The sequence below is a fragment of the Penicillium bovifimosum genome, assembly GCF_028826915.1.
Source record: "Penicillium bovifimosum strain IBT 22155 chromosome Unknown utg000002l_segment0_segment0, whole genome shotgun sequence".
NCBI classification, from domain to species: domain Eukaryota; kingdom Fungi; phylum Ascomycota; class Eurotiomycetes; order Eurotiales; family Aspergillaceae; genus Penicillium; species Penicillium bovifimosum.
The window spans coordinates 1,542,903-1,570,159 of record NW_026622711.1 but is presented as its reverse complement, the minus strand read 5'-3'; the positions used below and the strand labels follow the sequence as shown (position 1 = coordinate 1,570,159).

At 51.3% G+C, this 27,257-nt stretch overlaps 11 protein-coding genes across 11 annotated transcripts; 6 read left to right on the top strand and 5 right to left on the bottom strand.

Annotated features, from left to right (window-relative positions):
• Positions 1-85: 85 nt before the first annotated feature.
• On the bottom strand, positions 86-2,358 carry N7515_001811 (putative mucin family signaling protein Msb2; the record flags this gene model as incomplete). Its single annotated transcript, XM_056662555.1, has 2 exons — positions 86-1,472; positions 1,517-2,358. The coding sequence occupies 2 exons, from the start codon at positions 2,356-2,358 to the stop codon at positions 86-88; spliced, it is 2,229 nt and encodes a 742-aa protein (XP_056524668.1).
• Positions 2,359-5,045: 2,687 nt separating this feature from the next.
• Positions 5,046-5,670, bottom strand: N7515_001810 (uncharacterized protein; the record flags this gene model as incomplete). The annotated part of the gene is made up of 3 exons (XM_056662554.1): positions 5,046-5,153; positions 5,295-5,444; positions 5,506-5,670. The coding sequence occupies 3 exons, from the start codon at positions 5,668-5,670 to the stop codon at positions 5,046-5,048; spliced, it is 423 nt and encodes a 140-aa protein (XP_056524667.1).
• Positions 5,671-6,217: 547 nt separating this feature from the next.
• N7515_001809 (ESCRT-II subunit protein VPS36) lies at positions 6,218-8,177 on the bottom strand (the record flags this gene model as incomplete). The annotated part of the gene is made up of 3 exons (XM_056662553.1): positions 6,218-7,843; positions 7,892-8,027; positions 8,077-8,177. 3 exons carry the CDS (start codon positions 8,175-8,177, stop codon positions 6,218-6,220), a joined length of 1,863 nt encoding a protein of 620 aa, XP_056524666.1.
• A 427-nt stretch (positions 8,178-8,604) lies between these two features.
• On the top strand, positions 8,605-10,246 carry N7515_001808 (uncharacterized protein; the record flags this gene model as incomplete). The annotated part of the gene is made up of 3 exons (XM_056662552.1): positions 8,605-8,674; positions 8,738-9,977; positions 10,033-10,246. The coding sequence occupies 3 exons, from the start codon at positions 8,605-8,607 to the stop codon at positions 10,244-10,246; spliced, it is 1,524 nt and encodes a 507-aa protein (XP_056524665.1).
• A 1,910-nt stretch (positions 10,247-12,156) lies between these two features.
• Positions 12,157-14,155, top strand: N7515_001807 (phosphatidylinositol-3-phosphate-binding protein BEM1; the record flags this gene model as incomplete). The annotated part of the gene is made up of 3 exons (XM_056662551.1): positions 12,157-12,162; positions 12,237-12,332; positions 12,446-14,155. The coding sequence occupies 3 exons, from the start codon at positions 12,157-12,159 to the stop codon at positions 14,153-14,155; spliced, it is 1,812 nt and encodes a 603-aa protein (XP_056524664.1).
• A 535-nt stretch (positions 14,156-14,690) lies between these two features.
• Positions 14,691-15,251, bottom strand: N7515_001806 (uncharacterized protein; the record flags this gene model as incomplete). Its single annotated transcript, XM_056662550.1, has 4 exons — positions 14,691-14,870; positions 14,966-14,971; positions 15,032-15,120; positions 15,188-15,251. The coding sequence occupies 4 exons, from the start codon at positions 15,249-15,251 to the stop codon at positions 14,691-14,693; spliced, it is 339 nt and encodes a 112-aa protein (XP_056524663.1).
• Positions 15,252-16,014: 763 nt separating this feature from the next.
• N7515_001805 (AFG1/ZapE family ATPase) lies at positions 16,015-17,872 on the top strand (the record flags this gene model as incomplete). The annotated part of the gene is made up of 4 exons (XM_056662549.1): positions 16,015-16,363; positions 16,426-16,873; positions 16,944-17,460; positions 17,525-17,872. 4 exons carry the CDS (start codon positions 16,015-16,017, stop codon positions 17,870-17,872), a joined length of 1,662 nt encoding a protein of 553 aa, XP_056524662.1.
• A 776-nt stretch (positions 17,873-18,648) lies between these two features.
• catA (catalase catA) lies at positions 18,649-20,924 on the top strand (the record flags this gene model as incomplete). The annotated part of the gene is made up of 3 exons (XM_056662548.1): positions 18,649-18,840; positions 18,896-19,321; positions 19,371-20,924. 3 exons carry the CDS (start codon positions 18,649-18,651, stop codon positions 20,922-20,924), a joined length of 2,172 nt encoding a protein of 723 aa, XP_056524661.1.
• A 707-nt stretch (positions 20,925-21,631) lies between these two features.
• On the top strand, positions 21,632-23,246 carry N7515_001803 (putative di-, tri-valent inorganic cation transporter; the record flags this gene model as incomplete). Its single annotated transcript, XM_056662547.1, has 9 exons — positions 21,632-21,713; positions 21,763-21,812; positions 21,874-21,918; positions 21,974-22,121; positions 22,181-22,261; positions 22,313-22,413; positions 22,464-22,734; positions 22,832-22,911; positions 22,965-23,246. 9 exons carry the CDS (start codon positions 21,632-21,634, stop codon positions 23,244-23,246), a joined length of 1,140 nt encoding a protein of 379 aa, XP_056524660.1.
• Positions 23,247-24,235: 989 nt separating this feature from the next.
• On the top strand, positions 24,236-26,208 carry N7515_001802 (putative glutamyl-tRNA(Gln) amidotransferase subunit A; the record flags this gene model as incomplete). Its single annotated transcript, XM_056662546.1, has 7 exons — positions 24,236-24,514; positions 24,570-24,668; positions 24,728-24,801; positions 24,852-24,951; positions 25,007-25,428; positions 25,481-25,604; positions 25,672-26,208. The coding sequence occupies 7 exons, from the start codon at positions 24,236-24,238 to the stop codon at positions 26,206-26,208; spliced, it is 1,635 nt and encodes a 544-aa protein (XP_056524659.1).
• Positions 26,209-26,254: 46 nt separating this feature from the next.
• Positions 26,255-26,995, bottom strand: N7515_001801 (GNAT family N-acetyltransferase; the record flags this gene model as incomplete). Its single annotated transcript, XM_056662545.1, has 1 exon — positions 26,255-26,995. One exon carries the CDS (start codon positions 26,993-26,995, stop codon positions 26,255-26,257), a length of 741 nt encoding a protein of 246 aa, XP_056524658.1.
• Positions 26,996-27,257: the final 262 nt, after the last annotated feature.

The following is a 27,257-nucleotide window of genomic DNA, read 5'->3' as shown; positions in this document are numbered from 1 at the left end:
CCTCTGATTGTCGTCGTAGGGCCCAAAAGGAGGTGGGGATGTGATGGAAGGGTCGGTTCGTGCATCGAATTATCGAAACGGGCGCTTAGTTCCATCCCAAAGAGTTCTCCGCCATGACGGGAGCGCTGATCATCTGCGAGCGAGCGGTTCCGCGGCTACCGTGGCTGGGGGCGCGGCCACCGGCAGCGAACAGCGAACCAGCAGCAGAGCCTCCTTGGCTCATCTGCTCGACAGTGGAGGAGGAGCGCTGGTGCAGTTGCTTTCTCTTGCGGTAGCGGCGGGCAACCCAGAACATACCAGCACCGTAAGCGGCGGCACCAGCTACAACACCGACTCCGATACCAACAGAGCTGGCCTTAGCCTTGGAGCTGCCAGCAGAACCATCGCCGTTGTTGTTGTTGCCACCATCCGAGTCATCAGTGCTGCCGCCGTCGCCATGGCCGTCAGTCGAGTCGGTCTTACCACTAGGGTAGTTTCCAGAGAACTCGAGAGGGATCGTGGAATCAACCATGGACATCAAGGACTGGATAGACTCGCTCTTCTGATTGTAGAGAGCAGAGTTAGGGTTGATCTTGAGGGCTCGGAGAGCATCGACCTTGTCGCGAGGGAAGTAGAAGATGGCGAGGGTAGCATTGTAGCCGGTGGCCTGCCAGTTGTAGTAAGGCTCAAGAGCAAACATAACTGGAGATTCCTTGGCAGACAGTGTTGGCAGAGCAAACCCAATAGCCTGAGGGGTGTAGTTGAAGATCTGCGACGACGACAAGGGGGTGGTTGCCACGAACGACCAGGGCAGTTGGTTGTTGAATCCAAGCTGAAGCAGTACGGAGTCGGCAGGAGCCTCGGAGACATCGTTGGATGGGGTGATAGATCCAGGCAGTGCGGTTGGCTTAGGCTGCTCGGTCTCGCCAGAGGTCGAGGTCTCGGTAGCAGTGACGGTAGGCATGATCAAGATGGTCGATGGCATCCAGTTGTTGTCATCGGATGTGGTGGGTGACTTCGTCTCGGTCGGGTGATCCAAGGTCTTGGTTGAGCTCACCTCTGTCGTGGTCGCCGAAAGGGGGACGGAGGCTGGGCGGGAGGTGGGCGTGGGAACCTTCGGCATGTCGTGAGAACTAGAGGCGGAGTCCGAGCCAGACGTAGAAGTGGAGGTAGAGTCCGAGCCGGGCGAGTGCGGGACGGGGACCAATCCAAGGGAGTTCGTCGGGGTGGGAATGGCACCGGGGTTAGTAGGAATGAGTCCAGTAGACTTAGATGGCAGAAGGCTACCATTAGGCAATTTAGCGGTGGGAATAAGAGCAGAGCTACCAGTGCTTGTGCCTGTCGAGATACCAAGCAAAGAATCCACACCGGACTTGATACCATCGAACAAGTCACCGGAAGTCGAAGAAGCCGTAGCGGTGGCGGCGGTCGACGCGGGGCTGGTGGCAGAAGCAGGAACGCTGACTGGAATGGTAGCTTGAGAAGCAGTGGTGCTGTTTCCCTTGTTACCCAAGCCCAAAGGTCGAGCAGATCTGACCCTGAGCTTGTGGTGGTGGTGCTCGGGCTGCTGATCTGGGTGTTGACACTAGAGGCGCCGGTGGATGCCGCAGAGGCGGAGCTGCTGGTGGTCGAATGGCTGAAGAGTCCACTCAAGCCAGAGCCCAGACCGTCCAATAAGCCGTTGTTGGATGACGTGCTAGACTCGGTAGAAGCAGGCGAGGATACCTTTGCCGCTGAAGCGGAAGTGGGGGTTCCAGTCGATGTGGAGGCGGTGGTCGAGTCGCCCTTGAAGATGGCGCCCAAATCGGAGCCCAAATCACCAAGGATATTCTTGCTAGAGGTTGTAGTGGAAGCAGGCGTTGTCGGGACCTTGACTGATGAGTCGACAGGCTTGTCCTTGCTCGTAGACCCCGCATCGGCAGAAGCGGCCTCTGAGCCCTTATTGGTGTTGACCGTGCTTGCGCCCTCGGTCTTCTGAGTAGTCTGGGTCAGGGTAGCAGTTGGCTCTCCGCCGATGGTTGTAGTACCGGTAATGCGGTGGGTGATCTCGGGGTTCTTAGGGTCAACCGAGATGGTAACAACGACAACTTCTTGTCCCTTCTGGGGCGCAGCAGCGGTCGAGCTCTCAGAGTTGGAAGTGGGCGCGGGTCCCCCGAAGGAGCCTTTGGTAGAATCGAACTTATCGAGGACGCCATTTAGGAACGAGGCAGGGTCGAAATCAGCGTCTCGGCGGGCGTTACGAACGGTTCGCTTGACGTCGCGCGGGAAGTAGTAGCGCGGGCGCTCCACGTGCGCTTCAGGGGCATCTTGAGCTGCCACAAGCTGGAGGCCGCCTACAGCCAGGAAGGCTGTAATAGCAGAAATAGCGTCGGGACGCATGCTGAGCGATTCTGTACGTGATAGCTCAGATTTAGTCCAAGGTCAGTGTACAAGATGCGATAATTTCCGGTTCGTCAACACCTCATGAAAGCTTGGAGGGGTGTGACTAGAGATATCGCCTGGAATATTCTTGTTTCCAACACGACCAGGCTTCGGAAGATTGTGATTTTTTCACAATTGCAACAGTGATTGTCGAGATTATCCAAGGTCTCGATGGCAACCGATGAGACAAGACCAGCGCAAACAATAATAATCCGACTATAAACGAATGGAAAGGGGTGTTTCAATAAAATTGAAACGGTCCCCAAGAGGCGAAAAGCGAGTGTGGGCTTCGAAAAGCAGTAAGGAGCGAACGACGACTTTCTGTAAAACCGTCTGGGCAACGGAATCAAAGAAAGGGGAGAAAAACGGGCGATGCGGGCGACCGATGCAAGGGAGTTAGCCCAGGTCGAAAACGCTGTCGAACTTGATCAACAGACGAAACACAGCAAAGCAGACAAGAGAAAGAAAGGGAGTGAATGAGTGAATGAGGTCGAAGATTATAGAAGGGGAGGATCAATCTTAGGGGGGCCGAATGGAATGGGGGGCGGGACACGTTGTGGCAGCGTCAACAAGAGTAATTTACGGTAAATTATGTATTTTCGCGTTATTTATTGTATTTTTTGACATTTTCCCGTGCTTTTGGCCGGTGCCTGAATTGTGGACACGCACTTGCCCCTGAATAGGTGTCATATTTGCATAGGCACGAGTTGATATTTCAACGTTCTTTTGACTTGGCATCTGCGACTTTACGGAGTATTGTACGGAGTAGGCAACTAGGCATTCACAGTTCATGCTACTACTGTTTATTGATCTACTTACGAGGTATAGCTCAGTGACCATAACAGATAAATCCAGATATCAGCAAGACCAGACAGTCAAGACGTCAATGCCTATCAGGGCTATCAGGGCTATCAGGGCTATCAGGGTAAAAGAGCATGCTGTTTACTCCGTAGCGCAGAAAAAAGAGAATAAACCCCACTGAAGAGGTCGGGTCAGGGTCTATCCGTACTCCGTACGGAGTATGGAGTAAAAGGTGCATGGAAATAGCCCCGGAGACGATAGACCAGAAAAGCAGAATGGGGCCGGAACTAACAGCCAAGCCGCACATCACAATATAAAATGACAAAGAGGCGCAATGCAAAACAACAATTTCTCTGGGTCCAACTCAAGCAAAGTTCAGTTCGCGGCATGGTCTGGCCCAGCGGGCGTCAACCAAGTGGGTCTCTCACACACACCCGTTCCTGAGCGTGTCGGAACCACTAGAGTGCGTGGCAGTATTACATCCATACCAATTCCTCATTGTATCTCGATGTACTGCAATACATGATCCTTTTAGCCAAGCAAGCCGGCTCCCATTACCATTCTCATCGTTAGTGGCTTCAGGTCGGCCACCAGTCCCGTGCACCTAGCTATTTCCGGATTAAGATCAACAAAGAGATCGAATCAGCGATGGTGGATGATGACTAGCCGCTGTTAAGCACGGTCTTGTTTTCTTGCTCGGACTCAATTTCTCGGTAGAATTGGGCTATGGACGCCAAGCGATGGCTTGGTTTTGCTAGTTATCTTGAGGTCTTTACCGAGTGGGACAGAAAAGGATGAAGAGCTAGGCTAGTCATACGCTGTGCGACACCGTTGCTCAATTGACGGAAGTAGGGGATGAATCGGTCTCAAATTTGGGTCACTAGAACCCGATCGATAAGAATGTTTCACATCCTGGCGAAGTTTTCCACTGTCTCTAGAATGATGATCCCCTATTGACCTGGCATGAACACCTGCTAATAGTCTATGAAAATGAAGCCGATCGATCCTTTCAATTGGGAGTGAAAAATACACCACGTGCCTCGATCGGAATGGAGGAGAGCTGGCAGCTACGATTTCCCCTCATTCCTGTCGTCATTTTCAGATGCTCAGCATTCCTAGTGTGTTTGAGATTGTGCCATCTAATGCCAAACGGTATGAAACCAATTGCACTGACATTTCTTGACCCCTCATCTTTTCGGGCTCCTCCATACAAACGACACTCTTTGCTTTCCCCTCTCGTGTTGCTATCTTGTTTGGCTTTGCGGAAGGGCTTGGGACTGCATGCTGCACGAAATCTCAAATTCATGAAAAGTGCAGGGACAAAGCACTGATAGAACCTTATGTGAGACTCAGCCCCATTCCCTTTGTCTTACAGAAAGGATCTCAGGTCTGTGCAAGCTTTTCGCTGTTCTTCTACCCGAAGACGCAAACACATGGATATTAAGCATTCAGGAACGAGGCCATCTCTATTTCTTTAAGATTGATTCCAAGGTTTTACTGAAAGCTTTCATCAGCCGTACCAAGGACAACGGCAGACGCTAGGCCTGTTCCTGAACACTACAGCTTCTGTCTCCACTCTTCATCCGTGGTTTTAGCCGTATCTATTGAAAAAGTGCAAACAAAGATTACAGGCACTAACGTCCAGCACAGTGTAATATTTCTGTAAGCTATACATGGATCATGTGATTGAAATCCTCGCAGGATTGGATCGATTCCTGTCAGGCTGTCACTGTATCCGGTGGAGAGCGACGCGAATCGAACCATCAAAAGAAAAGCGAAGAGGCAACTCTGGTGGAGTTACCCTTTCTCCACGTCACCGTCATACCTGCAGAACTCTTCAAAGTCTAGAGTCTAGAACTGCGTCCATTTCCACTCTTCGTGACCAAACCAGAAGCCTCGATCTCAACGTCGGTTCCCTTGGGCAGAGACTTGACACAGATGCAAGTACGCACCTATAAGGGCAAGGCCCAATGCTTGTGAGAAACGGCCCACTTTTCAAGTAACACACAGTACACAGCACAAAGAGGGCCGAATTCCAGACTCAATTACAATCGTCGGGGAATTCCGATCTCTCTAAGCCAATGAGTACTTACCGGCTTTGGGTCCGAGAAGAAAGTGTCGTAGATTTCGTTCACAGCCGGGAAATCAGCCATGTCGGTGAGGAAGATGTTGATCTTGATTGCGTCGCGGAGACTAGATCCGCCAGCCTCCAGGACGGCATTGAGGTTCTGTAGGATTTGTCGCTGTAGAATAGCCGTGTCAGACAACACATCACGTAATTGGTTTGGTTGTACTGTTTCATACTGTTCGGTCCTGAATGCTCCCCTTCACCATTTCACCGGTGGTTGGGTCTGCGCCCAACTGGCCGGAGCAGTAGACCACGTCCCCGACGACCAACCCTTGGGAGAGGAATGGGGGTGGGAGCGGTGCGCCCTTGGTGCTGACGGCGGTACGTGTTGGTTTGGACATCTTGTAGATTGAGTCAGATTAACTGAGGAACCTTGAGATGTTAGAATTTCTGTTCAATTGGAATTGGCGTCGTCTGAATTCTGTGGGGATTTCTAATCGATAACGCCCTTAGTTAGTTACCCCACACTCAATTTACCGAACACCTCTCCGGGCGACAGCGAGGGCGTGGAAGCTGTTCTTGTACGTTCTCGATGAAATACTCTTGGACGGTTTATTCTGAATCAAGGTACCTCTTACAGTACCTACGTGTGCTCGAGTTCCAATGTGCGATGATGGATTATAATGAAAACACGCATGCTCCCGCGTACCCCGATATATACCTCTATCGGCAAGCAACTACGAGAATATCCTCCTGATATTTGCAGTCCATGGAATGGGGCCAGGAGATGATGACTCATGAGAGTGGTTAAGTGTCCTGAGCTCGCGCTGGAGTATCTTCTATGTTTCATTTAAATCATGCTTGATATATGCAAGGTCACAGCTCGCTCGTGTCCATGGGACGTTGCCTGCGGGTTTTGTATATACATTCATCTGGCATCACATTGCCTTAGATGGAAAGGCGAGATATATCGACATATTCAGGGGATGAGATGTAGTTGCGCCAGAAGCGCAAACCCTCAATTCCTTCTTCTCGACAGAGAATCCCCCGGTCCTCGGCCATTTCTAGCTCTTCGGCAGCCACGCCGACGCTCCACTTGAACTGATGCGCAACCTCCTGCGCAGTCACGGATCGACCAAAAAGGGACCAATCCCAAGGAGCAGAATCCTCTGGGGGAATCTGCCGAAGTTCTTCCATCCACGCCTGAAGCTTTGCAATAGTCTTCTCGTCACTCCAGTCAGATCTCTGCACAACAAGAAGACCACTCTTGAATCGCCGTAGGCGGACTGGCAGCTTGAGCTTCTCCCAGAGCTCCGCTGCTTTCTGGAAATCAGACGGGCTGGCCAATTCTACTCCATTACGGGATCGGTTGAAGATTGCCCAGAGATCGATGAGACTCATGATCCCTCCTTCCCGCTGTAGGATTCCTTTTCTGTCATCCGTGAGATATTCCGCTAGATCGCGCGCAAGTTCCGATAGGTAGAGACTTTCATGACCTGAACTGAGCATGTCTCTGGTCGTCACCATGCCTAGAGCAACGGCAGACTGCGACAGCACAGCACTAGTCTCTGGAGAGCCCTCGTTGGTGGTGATTCCGGAATCTCGCGCCAGAGTTTCGGCCAGAGCAACAATTTGCTTAGCGGAAGCCATTAAGGCTTCTAGATCTTCGAATGCGTTACCTATGACCAGTTCATTCATCCTTCGAGTTTCTAGTCCTCGGCGTTCTAACCCGGCAATACCGACACCTGGATGTCGTTGTGCTGAGGGCGAAGGACTCTCGACCAGAGCGGAAGGTAAGCCTGGCGAGGAACTGGTCTGGGACGGTGGAGGCACCGGGGGCGCATTTTGCAAGAGCCACTTTCTTTGAACCAAAGCGCCCTTAAGTCTTTCATAAAATATCTTATCGCCGCCGGCACGAAACGAAAACTTGATGCAATCGCTGACCTCCGTGTTCGTGATGTGTGACTGCTCGAATATGGGCGCCGGAGAGTCTACACGACTGGCGCTGGCTACAGAATTTGCAGATATTGGCGCACCACACATCTCACACTCGACAAGAGATGGATGGTTCACAAAGGTACAGCGGGGACAAGAGACAGTGGTTCCGGAACTAAGAGGTGTTGAAGACACATTGGCGCCCAATTGGTCTGAAGTCTGGGCAACGACCGGCGATGAAACTGAGCCCGGCAAGGAATCCCGGCTTGTTACAGCACTGATCGCTGCCTTAAGAACGGTTGTGAATGGCGGTTTTATCCCACATGCTAGGCAAGGAGGTAAATGTGTTGCTGCACTAGCCGTTGCAGGGTCAAAATTTGATGGGACCGGGTTAGAGAATGAGCATATGGGGCAGATCCAAGTGGCATTGATAAGCTTTGGAGGTGAGAATCCCTGTGCCAGGCTCGTTTGTGATAGGTGAGAAAGCGACTGTGTTGGGTGAAGTGTCGATTGCTGGGGTACAGCCGGGCTGGCCGTTACGCTCCTTGACTTGTCGGTCTTCTTCTGCGGTTTGGGGTATATGGTAACCTTCGGAGAAGACTTCAAGAAGCCAGCCTTAATTTTCGATTGCGTGAGTGACTGGCTGAAAACAGGAGGAGACTTGAACCAGAATTATGCACGTCGTACCTGAGACTCCACTCGATCGAGCTCTTTCAGATCAATAGCCACCGAGTACTTCCGCGAGTCCTCCGCTGCGACATAGCATACTCTATGCGATGTAAGATATGCATGTCCATTTTGGTAGTTCTGGATTTTGTATTTGCTTTGTCTCCAATCAGTACCCCGCATCAACAGCATCATGAGCTACCTACCCTTCATATAACCCCACTCCATCCTGGACGAACAGAAGGACCTCATCAGGCAATAGCAAGGGTCTGAGTGCAGTAGTCAGATCCAACGACTTGAAGAACATCTAGTAGGTTCAACCAAGCACTCAACATTCAAGGAGAGCCATGAAGTAAGAGAGAAAGAGACGGCCAGGTGTGTACCGTCATTTGGCCAGAGCGATAATGATAAGGCGATAAGGCCAAAGGTCCGGAAAAACAAAGGCTCCGGTGGGTAAGCGGTGAGTAAGCGAGTATCCTCAGATCATCGATGGAGCACAACCCAAGTCTGTGTGCACTTAACCATCGCCCTCATCTGGCTTGTGACCATCATCTTGAAAATAAATACCCCGTCATCTTTCTCTCTCCTCTCTCTCTCATCTCAAACACAGTACCAGCTGGGGTGTAGGCTCCAACAACCTCCCACAGCCTTTTTTTTTTGGGTCTTGCCCCTTCGTAGCTCTTTACTCCCTTTCATCTTGTTTCTTTGTTTTCCTTATCAACGTTGCATCTACGATGAGTTCCAGCATCCCACCTTGGCGTTCTACCGCCTCCGCTCCCTTGCTTAGTGCGTTCCCGGCGGCTGGTAAGAAACCCGATCCGACCCGTGTCTGGTTGGTCGTGTGCCATGAGGCTAATAATTTAACAGCAGCCCCAGCATATATCCCAGTTCAAGCGCGTCGTAGCCTCGCAAACCACAGCAAGCCAACCCACGGGATCGTTACTTCCCAACCAACAACGCAGTCGGCATCACCGGAAACAGAAGACCGGCCACGAGTGCAATTTCCTCCCCCTGTACGCTCCTACGTCCAACGCTGCTTTGCTCCAGAAAATCAGGTTGCCAGCGTGAGCATTCCTGAGATGCAGGAGAAGTTGAAGCAAGTGATTACGGACGCGGCTCAAAATGACAAGCTGGGGTTGATCGACTGGGACCGGCTCCCTCTACCCCAGACCATGATTCAAAATGAACGCAACAAGATCTTAGCGAACCCCAGCTCTTCGAACTGGGCGTATGGTCAGCCTTCTTCTCCGGGAGACGCACGGAAGAGAAAGTCGACTGATGCGCATCAATCGGAAACTGGATCGCCACCATGGAGAAAAGCTAACCGTAATCGTTTTGAAGACCGAGTTACTCACCCTACCACAGAGAAAAAGCCACGCATAACAGTGGACCAGTCTAGTAAGTCCAAAGCTAATTTGGAAATGAGGAGGAAGCGTTTCGAAGGAGTGGGGGGCGCCTCGCCTTCCTCTCCTGCCAGATCACCCACGCAGACCGCTGAAGCGAACCAAGGCCCCGTTGTCGGGCGATGCCAAACTTTGGAAAAGAACTATTTCCGATTGACATCTGCTCCCAACCCGGACAGTGTTCGTCCTTTGCCTGTTTTGCAAAAGGCCCTGGATTTATTGAAGAAGAAGTGGCGGAACGAGGGCAACTACGGTTACATCTGTGACCAGTTCAAGTCTCTGCGTCAGGACCTAACGGTCCAGCACATTCGGAATGAATTCACCGTCAACGTCTATGAGATCCATGCGCGCATCGCCTTGGAGAAAGGGGATCTTGGTGAGTACAACCAGTGCCAGACCCAACTACGAGTGCTGTATGCGCAGCAGCTGGGCGGACACCCGACGGAATTCAAGGCCTATCGTATTCTTTATTTCATCTACACGCGGAACTGGACGGCCATGAACGACGCTTTAGCCGATGTGACCGCTGAAGATAAGAAAGACCTTGCCGTGCAGCATGCCTTGAATGTTCGGTCTGCCCTTGCACTCGGGAACTACCATCGTTTCTTCCAGCTGTACCTCGATACGCCGAATATGGGAGCCTATCTCATGGACATGTTTGTCGATCGTGAGCGGTTGAGTGCACTCGCGACCATGTGTAGAGCGTGAGTTCCCCGTCCAGTCTCTTTTATGAGTGGCCTATCTGACCTTTCATTATAGATACAAACCAGATGTCAACATCCGTTTCATCACCGAGGAACTCGGTTTCGAGTCCGATGAGCAGACCGCGCGTTTCATTCTTGATAACTCCTCAGCGGAACTGCTAGAGGAGAAGAATGGGGCTGTGAGGCTGCTGACCGGACAAGCAGGCACGCTCTTTGACCAGGCCAAAGCCGCCGCTCACCGCGTTGTCGACATCAAAGGCCAGATCTAACCAATTTGGCATTATCCACGTATTTCTCGCGTCTTGGCCCATATCCCATTGGATTTCAACAAAGCAAGCAGCTCTCATTTCTCATTTTTATGTTTATTCTTGGCGTATTCTCAAAAGCGGCAGGCGTTCACCCGACGTCCACACTTCATTTGGCCTTCTTTCAAGGTCTACGCTTCCTTTTCGTTGTCTTTTTCCGTTCTCCGCAGCTTCATCCCGGATCTCTTTCCACGGAATTATTGCCACCGCACTCACGACAATACTAATACCTGCCCCGGGGTCGTCTGGTTCTGGAGTTGGACGGTTTTGGGGGCGCAGACGATGGGCTCCGTGCACTTCAACTATTTCGAGTACATACTTACAGCATTCAATCTATCCAGTTGTATCTGTTCAAGTTGTACGGGGCTCCTTTCGTAGACTAGTTGCTGCATTTGGTATGGCAACCTTGGAAGGTTCAAAGGGGTCTCGGAAGCTTCCATGGAAACTCGCCACGTGGGAACCGATGCGAAGCCGGGTCGTACCAAAGGTCTGCCCTAGTCGTCCAGGATCGGTGTTGGTTTTTTGGAAGAGCTATGAGAATAGCAGCACATGCAATCAACAGTATCCGCCTGACGGCTATCTCGTATGTGTGTGCGATAGGCGATGATAGGCGATGATCGACTTTGATGGGTAGACTTTCTTCAGCCTTGTCTTCGAAGTCCACAAAAGGGTAGTACGAAATAGGACTGACGAGTCAATGAAGATCTGCAGTTCTGCACACATACAAGTCTCCAGATCTAAGAGCAATTTCTTCTACGCAGTACATGCATACTTTGCTCGTCAAATCGGCAGATTGCAGGAGCCGCGCATTAACATTTGTGGTCGGCCCCAGAATCTTGTGTCCGAATGAGGATAATAGTAGAATATATGGAGTAGATCAAGTCTGACACCCAATTCTAGACCTTTTGTTTCTGACACATCGATCTGCCCTACGGAGTAAGTGTCTTGCCCATAAAGAAAGGGACACAAAAGAACCGCCGATCTAAACGGATGAGGATAAAGGCGACGTCATAATCCATGGATCGGGCTTAGCTGGACCACGGGACTGAGTGGGGAAGGTGAGGGACACAGACTTCTTTTTCTTCTTTTTCCTTCTGTGTACCTGTTTCTCGTCAAGGACAATGTACTGTATGTAACTGAGGTACATGGTTAAGCTCGGGGTTTAATATGGCAAATGAGAAGACTTGGATAGAGTGGCATCGGGGTTAGTACACAGTAGGGTGTGATTTCGTTGCACTACGCGCCGAGGGTGGATTCTCATTTGTCTGCCCAACCGGGGGGGGGGGGGGAATCAGTGTAATACAGCTTGTAATCTCAAAGTCTGGGGCACATACAGAGAGTATCTCATGGATGTCAATATTTTGTAAAAAAAAGAGGAAAATGTGAGAGGTAAGAATGGGCGGGGGAAAGTAAATTCAAAGACGGTCCATGGAATTTAATGGAGCTCTATTATTGAGAGTTGTATACTTCCGGGGCTCTGATCCCAAGGTTCAGGAGATAGCAAGGGCGTCATTTTGTATCGACATGACAATACAGAGCTAAAGGACTTCCAAGGGTTAAAAATAGGATGTTCATTGTCGTTAAGACAGAAATACCCCGTGTTGTAGATATAATAGAGATCAAAGACTTTACAGTTTATGCATAAGAAAACACTGGATCGATCACGATAGTTACGCCTCCAGATATTAAAGAAAACACAAAACGGAAGAAAAAGCGGGCCCTGGGCAATCGCCATCTAAGCCGCGTTGGTTCGAACCGCAATACGCCTTACCTGGTCAAGGTATACGGAGCACGTTTGGCTAAAAAGAGCTGCTCCTCCTATCCTTCCTTCCTCTCTGCATCTCCTTGATCCCTCTTTCCTCCAACGTACAAGCATGAAGGTGAGTCTCCCACGTGTTCCCGAAGTATTACCTGGTATCGTGTTAAATTAATCCGGTTTCGAAAAAAACAACAGGCCTTTAGACGATCTCTGAAGGGGGAGAAAGACCCAAAACATCATCACATCTCCATTACACCTAAGTCTGCTACTTCGATTTTACCCCCAAAGAAAGTGAGTTGTTGCCTGTGCTGCGACTAAAAATTCGCCCTCTTTTTCTTTTTGACACCCCTCGCCCCTCTCCCGATACGATACGTTCTTGGCAGTGGCTGACCGCATTTCCCTAGGTAATCAAAGCTCTCTACGACTACCAACCGGAGGGGACTTCGCAGGAATTGGCATTCAGCAAGGGGGATTTCTTTCACGTTATCAGCAGGGAGGACGATCCGGATTGGTACGAAGCGTGCAATCCGCTGATCCCTAGTGCTAGGGGACTTGTGCCCGTCTCCTTTTTTGAGGTTATCGGCAAAAACGAGCGGGATAGTGGGGGCTCTGGCGACCTGTCCAAGGACCACCACGACTCTGGTTTCTCCGATCGCGGGCATTTCCGATCAGAATCTTCCATCGTCAAGAACGGCGGGAACGGCGCATTCAGAATGTCTTCACTCAAAGGCCAAGGCGCCATGGTTTATGGAGTCGTGCAATACGATTTCCAGGCGGAGCGACCCGATGAACTGGACGCGAAGGCTGGCGAGGCCATTATCGTCATCGCCCAATCCAACCCGGAATGGTTCGTCGCAAAACCCATCGGTCGTCTCGGCGGCCCAGGGCTGATTCCCGTTTCCTTTATCGAATTGCGGGATTTACAAAGTGGGCAGGCTGTGACCGACCCGCTGGAGGCAGTGCGACGCGCCGGTGTGCCCAAGGTTGAGGAGTGGAAGAAAATGACCGCAGAGTACAAGAACAGCAGTATCACACTGGGCAAAATCGAGGGTGGCCAGGGCGGCAATATGATGGCCGTCAATTCTGGTATGGAAAAGATGTCCATGAGCCAGAACGGCAATGGTTATGTATGCGACAACTCCGAGCCCCCAACGTCAGGATTACCTGGGCTAACTGATGATGCGCCCGGACAGGATCATCAGCGTATGAACAGCAAAGGGGCTCCGTCGCAAATGCCCCCACCACAACAGACTTACCAATCCCTGATCCCCGTGTCCGCATACATACCGCGCTACTGTTTTGACAACGACAAGTATTGGTATATCATTGAAGCGAAGATGGAGGACGGCCGCTGCTGGGAGCTATCGCGTTACTACCACGATTTCTACGATTTCCAGATCGCCCTCTTGACACAATTCGAAGACGAAGCCGGCAATCGTGGGCGTCAGCGGACCCTACCTTTCATGCCAGGCCCTGTGACCCACGTCACAGATGCAATTTCCAACGGTCGACGACAGAATCTCGACGAATACATCAAGAAGCTCCTGTCCATGCCTCCCCACATCTCGCGTTGTCAGCTCGTGCGGGACCTCTTTGCGCCCCGAGAAGGAGACTTCGAAATCGACCCCAATGCCTTCGGCGAGGACGCCCGGTACTCGGGTGGATCCCAACACTCTGGCGGCCTGGACCCTCAACCAAGCGTGTCGCGCCAGTCTTCACAGCAGCAAATCAACGCCTCCTCGGACCGGGTATCCCAGCAGCGAGTGCCTGCACCTGCGTCTGCGCCTGTGCCTTATGCCAATGGTGGTCCGCCACCCATGAATCGGCAGCCAAGCTCCATCTCCCAAACCCCCGCGCCATCGGCCCCAGCCAACACCGCGATGAAGGTCAAGGTGTTCTTCCAGGATGATCTCATTGCCATTCGCATCCCGTCCGGCGTGAGTATGCAGCACCTCAAGGACAAGCTATGTGATCGGTTGAAGATACAGGACGAGATCATTGTGCAGTACCGTGACGAAGCCTCCAGCTCCTATATCGATCTCCATACCGATCAGGATCTGGAGAATGCCATGCAACGGAACACTAAGCTGACGCTGTTTGTCAGCGTCGCATGAAAGGCAATTGTTTTCTTTGCTGGTGTTCCGGTCGATAGACTTGTCCTTTGATTTTCTTGATGGGGGTACTGCCAACTTCATCTTAATGTTTGCCACGAGTATGGGTGCATTGGAGTTTGTCATGATGTGTTTTCGTCGTTTGTTCTTTTCTTTTCTTTGCAAACTGATCACCAGTTCTTTGAGCGATTCCACGTGGCCCACGAGGACGAGCTCGCGATGTTACGAATCCGACGTGAGATGTATGGCATGTTTCTGTCTTTCTACTTTCTTCCCATTTGCCTTGGATTTCACTGTTCTTCGGTGTCGCCTTAGGGTTGCATCACATGGTTTTCTGTTCTCTCGCATCAGATCCACATATCCTATTCGGATCATACCCCGGTCTGCCTGCTTTTTCCGTGTACATATTCTCTACTTCTCGTGCATATCCAGGGAGACTTCTTGGCTCCAACTGACACAACAGTGGTATGTCACATGTTTTGTTAGCTATCTGTGTGAGTAATGTTATGAGTTCTGTAACTGTCGAAGCAATCCCGAGTCACGTTGCGGGCGCAAGGCCCATCTTAGCAAGAGCCTTTGAGGCTTGAACCCTAAGGAGGTCGAGATCGAGGTTGACGACCTCGTTCAGGCTATGCATCGCGTCCAAAGACCCCCGCCACAGCTGGCCTCGAGTGAGGCTGAGCACCTGAGGCCCACTTTGGTGTCTTCGGAAGATGGTCTGAAAGATGTTCTTAGTAACATAGTACGGAGTACCTAGGTAACTAACTAGTTATACACTAAAAGTACATATGTTTAAGTCTGCTGTGTACATACTTCCTCCTGTTGTTTCGTCAGTCGTTCATCAGCATCTAATGCCCAAAGGCATGCAGTCCCTCGTACAGTCCCGGTCCGCCTCTGGAGGTACCACTTAATTGTAAGCCCCCTCTGTATTTGTCTTTCGCTCCCGCGCAGCAGGAGCTCCATGTCGGCTTGTAGTGCCGTCATGGGCTCAGATCACCCACCCTACCTCTAAAACAAATGAAGGTAAACTCTGACCGTCATCGGGCGTGACGGCGACATCTGGAATTTTGGTAGACTGTTGGTACGGCCATGCTGGCATGGTGAATGGAGTATTTGATAATGGCGTAATCTCTTTTGCTTCTGCGAGAGTGATACCCCCATTACTGACCTATGTAAGCGTCATATGGATATACCAAGAAGTCACTGCTTCATGGATTGGTGACGGCATCGAGAGCCGAAGTGTTCTTTGGTAGGAGTTCCAAGTATACCCATATTTGCGGCCAAAGATTTTGCCGTCGTCCTTCTCTAGTCGTTCAAGGACTCATTGGCCCCACTTGGATGGGATATCGACGAAAAGGGCATACTCTGGAGTTGCTTCGCTTGTGATGAATTTCAGAGCTTCCGATAAGTTTGTGTACCCAGAAAGCGAGAATACTGGTTCACGTGGTAAGACTTGTGGACTCTTCTCATCTGAGTTGCAAACCTATGTCACTAACTCGTGACATCACTTCAGAGGTCGGCGAAGGGGAGTCGGTTGCTGAAGTTGTCCGGATCTCTTCGATCTGATCCATTTTGATGAGATGCATCAAGAAAGAAAAGAGATGGAGATGGAAACTAAGGAGAGGGAGGTTGCAAATGTATAACAGGAGAGAGCGAGGGCCGCGCCAATTATGGGTCCAGGATTGATGCCTTGGCGCCTCAGGTCTGTACAGTGTTGCGGCACGAAGCGCTGCCCGGAGAAAAACAAATCCACAGTACGGACTACGGAGTACAATACCTCGGTTAAAGCCGTCGCATCGCAACCGCGCTACAACCTCAACCCGGCGTGCAACGTACTTCCAACGTAACCAAATCAGACACCAATGAGCCGCCCATCGGCAAAACTATGCGCTGAGTGCTTCCCGAGCGCGCTGCGGGCGCCTCGAGGCCTCCGCCCTACAACCTTGCGGGGCGCCACCCGTAGATCCTACGCTTCTGAACAGAAGGCACTCGATACTCTGCGACGACCCAGTCCGTTTCCGTTGGTATGTGTGTCTTCGGGGCGGGTCCCACGCCCCCAGTTAGCTGTGCGGTCTCCGCAGAAGGGGCGGGGTCTGGCTACCGTGTCGGAGGGCAACAACACAACCGCCAGCCCGCCGCAGGACGGGCCGATGAGGGAGTACGACGTGCGTGTGGAAGAGGGAAGGTTGAGGGATGATGAGTATCAAAGAGGTCAGTTATGGCCCGCTCCGACAAAGCATAGTTCCCAAGCTGACATCCATATTCGTGACTAGGTATCATCCAGAATCTACAGGATCTCTTCGAAGCACTGAAAGAATATACACCTCCGAAAGTCGTCCACCCCAAACCCGAAACTCTGGACCTCAGCCAGCAGAAATCCTTCTTCGGGTCTTTGTTCGGTTCGAAGAAGCCTGCCAAATCTGCCGTTCCCGATAACCTCCCAAAGGGACTGTACATGTATGGCGATGTCGGTTGCGGAAAGACCATGTTGATGGATCTATTCTTCGACACGTTGCCGCCCAACATAGCACATAAGACGCGCATTCACTTCCACAACTTCATGCAGGATGTACATAAGCGCTTGCACGTGGTGAAGATGGAGTACGGAAATGACTTCGATGCGCTACCAATGGTTGCGGCGGACATCGCCGAGCTCGCCGGTGTGCTTTGCTTTGACGAGTTCCAATGTACCGATGTAGCTGATGCAATGATCCTGCGACGGTATGTATTCTTCCTCGGGCCTATTTTTTCCCCTCTAAGCCTCCTGGGTTCTGGCTGACCTCTTCCCCAGTCTGCTTGAACTTCTCATGTCCCACGGCGTTGTCCTCGTGACTACCTCTAACCGTCACCCTGACGATCTGTACAAAAATGGCATTCAGCGCGAATCCTTCATTCCATGCATCAATCTACTTAAGACCGATCTGAGCGTTATCAATCTCAACTCCCCGACCGATTATCGGAAAATCCCCCGGCCTCCGGCGGCCGTTTACCACCATCCCTTGGGCAAGGCAGCTCAGAGCCATGCGCAGAAGTGGTTTGAGTACTTGGGTGATCCTGTCGATGACCCCCCTCACACGGCCACCCAGGTTGTGTGGGGCCGCGAAATCAAGGTGCCCCGGGCTAGTGGCAAGGCCGCACAGTTCACCTTCCAGCAGCTCATTGGCTCGGCGACAGGTGCTGCCGATTACCTAGAACTCGTCCGACATTACGATGCATTTATTGTGACCGATGTGCCGAGCATGAACCATACTCAGCGCGATCTTGCGAGGCGATTCATTACCTTCATTGATGCGGTGTATGAGAGCAGGGTATGTATCTTCTCGTGTATAAAGCATTTTGCGAGAGCACTCTTACTAACTCTGAAATCCACAGGCTAAACTAGTCCTCACCACCGAAGTGCCCCTAACAAACCTATTCATCTCCGAAGCAGAAATGAAGAATACTCTAAAAGAGGAAGGCGATCACTCGGATCTCTCCGATGCCATGCGCAACCTTATGGACGACCTTGGCATGTCCGTGCAAGCACTGAAGAACACTTCTATCTTTAGCGGTGACGAGGAACGGTTCGCCTTCGCACGTGCACTTTCCCGTCTTGCGGAGATGGAGAGCAAGGAGTGGGTGGAGCGCGGTATTGGCCCTGGGAAGAGTCCTGCGGAGAACCAGAAGGAACGTGAAGCTTGGCGGAAGACGAGAAGTCATTGGAGTGAGGACAATATGTAGATTATCTTGGTTTTCCTTGTTTTGTTCGTTTCAGCTTCCACCATTGTGCTATCATAGATGGGTGTATGTATATACAGCATTTCTTTGGAATGGACCCCCTACATACGTAGAATTGATTCTATCCTTTCACAGTATACAATTCACATACAATAAGCTATCTGGTAAACTTCTAGTTAACTACTGTGTAATTCACATGATTATGAAGCGGTGGTTTCCACCTCGATATCTGATGACGTCACACATCCGAGATCAGGTTCCCTACCAGCCCAGAACTGGACAGGACAACATCCAATACGGTGCATATACGAAGTAGAAGAAGCTTAGACGGTGTTAGACGGTTAGACCGAGGCATAAATCCATGTCATCGGCAGTATGAGCCGGCAATGCCCCAGTGCAACAAGTTGACAAGCTGGGCTCCCAATGCTACTCGAAGTAGGTCATACTACGGTCATTCTTCAGCTTGGACCAGTCAGCTCTCGGCAGTTTTACCCCGCTGGCTGGGCTGGACTAACTGAGTAATCGATCGTTCTCGATTCGGGGATTGGTTGGGTTGGGAAGGAGCGACTGGGGACTCATTACATCATTAACGTCGTATGGGGGACCCTTCCTTGGTATGACAGCTTTGTTAGAGTGAGTGATGTATAAAGACTGTTAAGGAGTAGTATTCCGGTTTTCTTCTCCGGCTATTCTCGACCTTTGCCTACTACTGACATTGACTACTGTGCTTTATTTCTCAAGTATCGTCAATTGTGATAAACAAACCATACATAATCACTATGGCTACGAACACTAAGGCTGTGGACGCTAAGAAAGCGGACCTGCAGAAAGATACTGTCGATGTCCACGCCAAACAGCATATGACAACCGACTATGGAGTCAAGATCTCCAACCCTGATAACTGGCTCCGTGCTGCGGATGATAAGCAGACCGGGCCATCGCTCCTGGAGGATCAGATTGCCCGTGAGAAGGTATGCATAGCAATTACTGTGTATAAGCGAATAGACCAGCCAACCAATGTAACAGATCATGCGATTCGACCACGAACGCATTCCCGAGCGAGTCGTGCATGCCCGCGGGACAGGTGCATTCGGCACATTCAAGCTATTCGAGAGCGCCGAAGATGTAACGACGGCCGGAGTTTTAACCGATACCACTCGGGAGACGCCGGTGTTCCTGCGGTTCTCGACTGTGCAGGGAAGCCGGGGCAGCGCCGATACGGTGCGTGACGTGCGCGGGTTCGCCATCAAGATGTACACCGAAGAGGGCAATTGGGATATTGTCGGGAATAACATCCCCGTCTTTTTCATTCAGGATTCGATCAAGTTCCCTGATGTGATTCACTCCGTCAAGCCTGAGCCGCATAATGAGGTGCCACAAGGTCAAAGTGCGCACAATAACTTCTGGGATTTCCAGTATATGCATTCTGAGGTTACGCATATGAATCAATGGGTTCGTACCTCCCCGACTTCGACGATTGTTCCTTTGCTGATGATTGCAGATTATGTCTGACCGTGCTATTCCGCGGTCATACCGGATGATGCAAGGATTTGGCGTGAATACCTATTCACTCATCAACAAAGAGGGCAAGCGCCATTTCGTCAAGTTCCACTTCACCCCAGAGCTGGGCGTGCACTCGCTCGTCTGGGACGAGGCACTGAAGATCGGCGGACAGGATCCCGATTTTCACCGCAAGGATCTGATGGACGCCATCGATGCCGGACACTTCCCGCGCTGGAAGTTCGGCATCCAGCTCCTCCCCGAAGAGAAGGCCGACGACTTTGAGTTCGACATCCTTGACGCTACCAAGGTCTGGCCCGAGGATCTTGTGCCCATTCGCTACATCGGCCAGCTCGAGCTCAACCGCAACGTCGACGAGTTCTTCCCCCAGACCGAGCAGGTCGCTTTCTGCACCAGTCACATCGTGCCTGGCATCGACTTCTCCGATGACCCCCTGCTCCAGGGCCGCAACTTCTCCTACTTCGACACGCAGATCTCGCGACTCGGCCCGAACTGGGAGGAATTGCCTATTAACCGGCCCGTGTGTCCCTATATGAGCTTGGTCAACCGTGACGGCCAAGGCAAGCACCGTATTACCAAGGGCAAGGTCAACTACTGGCCGAATCGCTTCGAAGCCAATCCCCCGGCCACTGCGGAGCAAGGTGGTTTCACCACCTACCCAGCGAAGATGCAGGGCGTCAAGAAGCGCGGATTGTCCGAGAAGTTCAAAGAGCACTTCAACCAGGCACAGATGTTCTACAACTCTCTATCTCAGATCGAAAAAATGCACGTTGCCAAGGCCTTCTCCTTCGAGCTGGACCACTGCGACGACCCCGTCGTCTACAAGCGCATGACCGAGCGCCTAGCCGCCATCGACCTCGACCTCGCCAAGACCGTCGCCACGAACGTCGGCGGTGACACGCCCACCCGCGCCACAAAAGAGAACAAGGGCCAAAAGGCCAAGGGTCTCAGTCAACTTGAATACATGCCCGAGGGACCGGTTATCACCACACGCCGTATCGCCATCCTCCTCGGCGACGGTTTCGATTACAACCAGTACACGACGATGAAGGAGGTTCTCACCAAGCGCGGCGCATTCGTCTTCACGATCGGCACACAGCGCCAGGGTGTGACCGCCGAGTCAGGACAGAAGGTTGTCCCCGACCACTTCTTCGTTGGAATGCGGTCTACCCTCTTCGACGCAGTCTTCGTCCCCGGCGGCAAGCACATCGAGGTGTTGGCCAAGAACGGTGTCGCCAAGCACTGGATCGCGGAGTCTTTCGCGCATCTCAAGGCTATCGCTGGTGTCAATGAGGCTGTTCCCTTCATCGAGCAGCAAATTGGTCTTTTCGAGGTCGAAGTTGCGAAGAGCGGTGCAGCTCTCAAGGAGTCGTATGGTGTTGTGACTGGTCACGGGGATGCAGCCTCGCTGCTGAAGGTTGGCAATATTGGACCGGATTCTAAGGGACTGGCTGAGCAGTTTATCTGGCACATCTCGCGACACCGTAACTGGGCTCGTGAGCTGGATGGACTTTCGGATCAGATTGCTGCGTGATCTTATGATTTGTGTTTAACGCATTGGACCATTGGATATGTGACTATGAAAATTGTATATGATTAATTAATGAGAATCGAATTCATTACCTCAATCATATTCCATGCCGTAGTCTGTGTTGCCAGCTCTTCCAAGGTTGTCGGATCTAACATTCAGCTGCTGTGATACACGTTTGTACAGGGACAGGCTTGCATTCTTTTGGCCGATCTGCAAAACATTGGAAGGTAAATCCACACGCTCCTGTAGGGCTGGGTGGAAGTATGTTCCTGGGAAAGTCCGCTGTCAAGGATCTCGGGCTGATCTTTGGCATGTGCTTGGCCAACATCGTCCAGGGCCGCCTAACCCTAACCCTTACTTAGGTACGAGGGCAATTATAGCTTCAATATAATTAGCATGCAACACATAACTACCACTTTCTTAGAAAATTTTATTGATTCGCCTAACCAACAACCAACACTCCCAGTTTCGCAAACCCATTCACTCCCACATACCACGCCACATACTTCCTCAAGGCCGGAGCTCCGTTCACATTTCCAAGCGAATAGTTACACGACGGAATAACCGGACCAGGCATTTTCATCTCAACCAAGCGCCTGGAAGGCAGAAGAATTAACAGTCTCGCAAATACAACGAACCTCTCGTAACTATAGCCAAGCTCGCGTATAATCGCTGCTTTTCCCTTTCCATTTAGCCATTGTATACCCACGATGGTCCTCCATCTGTCACGCTCAACACGCTTGAGCGTCGTGATCGGTATCTCGACATGTTTCTTTCTAGCTGAGATCTCGCGTCGGTGTCATTCTCTTTCTTGGTGAAAGCTCTGCTGATATCGGGTTAGTGGGATTCTATACCCACTCCATTGCGTTGATTGCGGATGCTTTCCACTATGTAGGCCATCTTTCGGTTTTGGATATCCTACCGTGGTCGTTGAATTGACGGTATATTGCAGCTGAATGATCTGGTTGGATTCATTATCGCACTTGTTGCGTTGAAGGTTCGTGGATATGATAGATGTGGGTGTTGGGATTCACGCTGAGAATTCAATCTAGAAATCCGAGCAGATTGATTCGCCGAAGGAGCTATCTTTTGGATGGCAGCGGGCTCAGTTACTCGGTGCTTTCTTTAACGGTGTTCTGCTGTTCGGGTTGGGTATTAGCATATTTTTGCAGTCTATTGAGCGGTTTATTGCGCTTCAATGTGAGTGTTCTGTGAGATTCGTGGGTATATCTTATCTGATCCATGGCTGATGTACCCAGATGTGAACAATCCAAAGCTGATGTTCATTGTGGGATGCGTGGGGCTGGGACTGAATATTCTCAGCGTCGTTTTCCTTCACGGTATGACTTTCTGCGAATGATTGTCATTCGCATCGAATTAACATCAGTCAGAGCATGGACACGGCCATGACCATGGTCACGACCATGGCCCATCGACAGTTGAAGCCCCGGTGCTTCACATAGAGGAGCATTGCCATGATTCCAGCACCAAGGTACGTATCGATAAGAACTGGCAAATGAGTCACGACTGAACAGTGGTTAGCATCATGATCACAAGCACATCCATTTCGAGAAGCATCACTGCGCAAACTCAGGCGACCACAGTCATGACCATAGTCACGGCCACTCACACGGCGACCTAGGCATGACAGGTGTAATGATCCACGTCATTGGCGACGCAATCAACAACCTAGGCGTCATGGCCGCCGGTCTGATAATCTGGCTCGCAACGCCGCATGCCGGCCGATACTACGCCGATCCGGGCGTGAGCATGTTCATCGCCATCTTAATTATCCTATCGTCTTTCCCTCTGAGTGAGTATCGATATCCCAGTCAAAGCCAGCCCCAATTTCCAAAGGGACAGGACGGGGCAGTGAACTCCAAAAGGACAGAAGCAACTAACATCTTCAGTGCGCCGAGCTGGTCTGATCCTGCTGGAAAGCGTGCCGACAGGCCTTGATATGAGCGATGTCAAACACGATCTGGAAAAGGTAAATGCCACTGCTGTCCTTTCCCATGTAATGCGATTACTCACAACCACCAGATCAAAGGCGTGAACTCCATCCACGAGCTGCATATTTGGCGTCTGAACCAGCGAAAAACACTCGCATCGGTACATGTCGTTGTATCTGAGAACTCGGTTGAGGATTTTATGAAGACGGCCCGTGTTATTAAGGAGTGTTTCCACGCTTATGGGATTCACTCGATTACACTGCAGCCCGAGCTGGAGGATGAGGATGTTGGGGATACCTCGGGTAGTGATGAGCCTGTGAGGTGTCAGGTTCTTTGTGGGGCTGTTTGTGAGCAGTTGACTTGTTGTGGGTAGGTTAGAGTTGGGATTGGGAGCTGTGTTGGAGTTGGATTGGAGTAGATTAAGAGTACCTATGGCTGTTGCTCATTAAATGTAAAAGTGCCTCACAATCTATCAACCAGCCAAGTGGCCGAGCAGTAACTCAGTCATCTTATCTTCCTTGGTCTAGTGGTGATGATTTCCGCTTGTCATTAAAACCGATAAGCGCGGGAGACCGGGGTTCGATTCCCCGAGGGAGAGATTTCTTTTTTTCTTCTTTTTACTTACTTTACTACCTATGATCATCCAATTCGATTTATCAATCAGCATTGACTTCATTCGGCATGGAGGTCTTAGATCATAAGGTAAAGCTGATGTTATTTGTTGAACTACGGCGAATATGCCATTGGCTGAACTTTGGCCTATCCAACTTGGAGTCACACACTGTGGGAAGGGAGGTTAGTAGCTTTAGCCAGCCTTGCCTTAGGTTGCTTCTTTTCTTCTTCATCTCTGTTCAATCGCGGGACTGGCTCTCGTTGACTTGCTCCGTCTGTACAATTGTCTTCTTTGGATCACTCCTCAGGTTCACCTGAGCCTGGGAGCAGCAAAATAGGTAGTACCGCGGAGTTATATATAAAGAACTCCATGGAAGCCACCTGTGTACTCCAACCCGAGTGCATCAAGCCATGAATACTACCGTGCATACATATGGAGTATAGTACTCGGAGTCGAACGGAATTACTCCGCAGCGATTCCCCAACACGACTCCAATTCTCAGATAAGAGCTACATACTTCCAAGGTTCTCCACCGCGGGGCCACCGCCACAACCTTCACGAGAGGAGCCAGTAGGAAGATAAGATTCCGATTCCGAGATATCTGCAGATCCCAGACACGGCCTGATAATGTGCGGGGAAATGAGTAGGACAGAAAAGCTCTCTCTATTCCCTCTCCCCCTTCTCCTCACTCATCTCATTCTACCCACTGAACTATACTCACACCCCATACAAAGTCACCAACACCAACAATGGCCATCGAATCATGGGAACTCAAAGCCCAAAAGGGCAAAGACATCCTAACCAAGTCCATCCCAAAGCAATGGCTCTGCCCAGATGAGCAGCTACCCCCAGTCTCGCAAAAGAGCATACTCGACTTCCCCCGCCAGAGCGGACTGTTGAGCCAGCGCGAGCTTGATATCACCGATATGTCGGCCACAGCACTCGTAGCAGCAATGGGTAAAGGAGAGCTCAGTGCAGAGGAGACGGTTGTGGCTTTCTTGAAGAGGGCCGTCTTGGGTCATCAGCTGGTGAGAATAGGTTGACTCGACTCGTTCTGACTGAGAGTTGACATAACATCTTCAGCTCAACTTCGCTACCGAGTTCCTGGCCGACGAGGCAGTCGCTCGTGCCAAAGAGCTTGATGAGTATTACCGACGCACGGGGAAATTGGTTGGGCCTCTGGTAGGTTTCATATACTCTGGTTTTAACTTGAGATGGTAATACTAATGCAAGAAACGTAGCACGGCGTCCCGATTAGTGTGAAAGAGCATGTCTCCATGAAAGGCCGAACCTGCAATACTGGCTACGTAGCTTGGTGAGTGGAAACAGATCAGCGAAAAGTATATACTCTGACCTTCAAATCAGGGTCGACAATATAGCCACCGAGGACGCCCTTCTCCTCAAGTACCTATCCAAAGCCGGCGCCATATTCCACGTCCGAACCAACCAGCCGCAGTCTCTGATGGTACGCTCACCTCAAAATCTCTACCCCTTCACCCCTAAACTAAAGAACAATCTAGCACCTGTGCTGCAGCAACAACATCACCGGTACAACCCTAAACCCACACAATCGCACCTTAACCCCCGGTGGCTCCTCCGGCGGCGAAGGCGCGTCAATGGGTTTCCGCTGCGCACCACTAGGCATTGGCAGTGACATTGGCGGATCAATCCGCTGCCCGGCGGCATTCTGCGGCGCATACGGCTTTCGTCCTACCACGCTGCGGAATCCCAGCAGCGGACTGAAAGTCGCTGCCTCAGGGCAAGAGACGATCCGCGGCGTGGTGGGGCCATTATCCAGCAGCTCGATCGAGGATCTAGCATTATTCCAGAAGGCAGTATTGGACCAGGAACCGTGGGAGATCGAGACGTCACTGGTACCTGTACCGTGGAAGAGTGTTACTCCGACACGGGATATGGTCGTGGGTATCATGTGGGATGATGGGTAAGTGTTGACTATGGTCTGTGGGAATTTCATATACTAACTCAAATCCCAGCTGCGTCCGCCCACACCCTCCCATCACCCGTGCCTTGCGCCACGCCAAGGAGAAGTTGGTTTCCGCCGGCATCAAAGTCGTAGACTGGGAGCCGTATAAGCACCAGCATGGCTGGGAAGTCATTGTAAGTGCTGCACTTTTCCCAACACACACACACACACACACACACACACACACGCTAACACCGTCAGTCTGCATTATACTACCCCGACGCAGCCAGCAAGCAACACGAGCTCCTCGCATTATCAGGCGAGCCCGCCCGCCCACTAACAAAATGGGCCTTCACTTACAGCGGCACCACGCCGCAGACACAAACGGAGACCTGGGCTCTACAAGCAAAGCGCGACAAGTACCAAGAGGAGTACCATGCACTCATGAAGAGCCGTGGGGTGGACTTCATTCTCTCGCCGACGTATCCCGGCGTTGCAGCGGTGATGGGCGAGTCGCAGTATTGGAATTACACTGCGATTTGGAATATAGTTGACTTGCCCTCTGCAGTGTTTCCGTCGGGACTTACTGTCGATCCTGTGGCGGATGCGTTGACGGAGGCGGATAGAGGGTATGTGCCGAGGGGGGAGGTTGATGAACGGGAGTGGAGGAAGTATCCCGGTCCGGAGGTTTATGAGGGGGCGCCGGTTGGATTGCAGATTTCCGGGAGGAGGTGGAGGGATGAGGAGACTTTGGCTGCTGCTACGCTTGTTGAGGGGATTATTAGGGATGGGAAGTAGAGTTGTTTAGTTGAAGACAAAGGGTAGGAAATATGAAGCCCTGGCTTCACCAACCCTTATCTATAAAAATAAAATTCCTCACATCCCTCAACCCCAGTAACTGCTTCCCATCCACCCCACGATTCTCAACACCCATCCACTCCACAATCGCCAACTTCCGACCCTCCTCCCACTCCTCCCACAGCATAGAAAACCAAGCCGTATCCCTACTCCTCCCCTTAACAACCATATGCTGTTTGTGAATCCCCTCAGGCCCAAACCCAAGCCTCGTCGCCGCATTCCTCGAAGCCTCATTCAAAGAATCACACTTCCACTCCACCCTCCTATACCCCAGCTCAAAACAATAATCAAGAAGCAGAAAAACCGCCTCCGTAGCACCGGTCGTGCGCTGCAGCGCAGGCGAGAACATCACATTCCCGATTTCAATGCATAGATGTTCAGGGGTCATGCGCATTAGCGAGAGATAGCCGATTGCTTTTCCCGTTGTGGGGAGGTCTGGGCGCTGGTCGATTATGGCAAAGAAGAAGGGGTCTGTGGAGGCGGATTTTGAGGTGATGGAGGTTTTGAAGGGGGCGAGGGTTGGGTAGGGTCCGTCGGACATGTAGGTCCAGAGGGATTGGGCTGATTTGGACAGTCCGCCGATTAGGGGGAAGAGGTCGGTGGCGTGGGTTGGGAGTAGTTTTTCGAGGGTGACGGTTCGGCCCACTAGGGGTTTGGGGTTGGCGGGTGGGAGTTGGGCTTGGGGGGCGAGGACTGGTTCGCCTAAGGGTTGTGACTCTGAGAACATTTTGAATATTTGAAGATTTGTTTAGATGTTTGAGGTATTGGGTAGGGGATTGGGAGGGATTTAACTAGTTAACTATAGTTAGGTTGGCCTTGATGACTCACGATGTGATTTGTTGTTGAGGCCGAGATGTCGGAGATTAGGGCACTCGACTCCACCAGTATTGTATGATTCAAGACTGAGCTGTTAACAGTAGTAAACAAGCGGAGTAAAGGGAGTGTGAATAGTAATATGCATTTTGATTCATAACTATAACCATGCTATG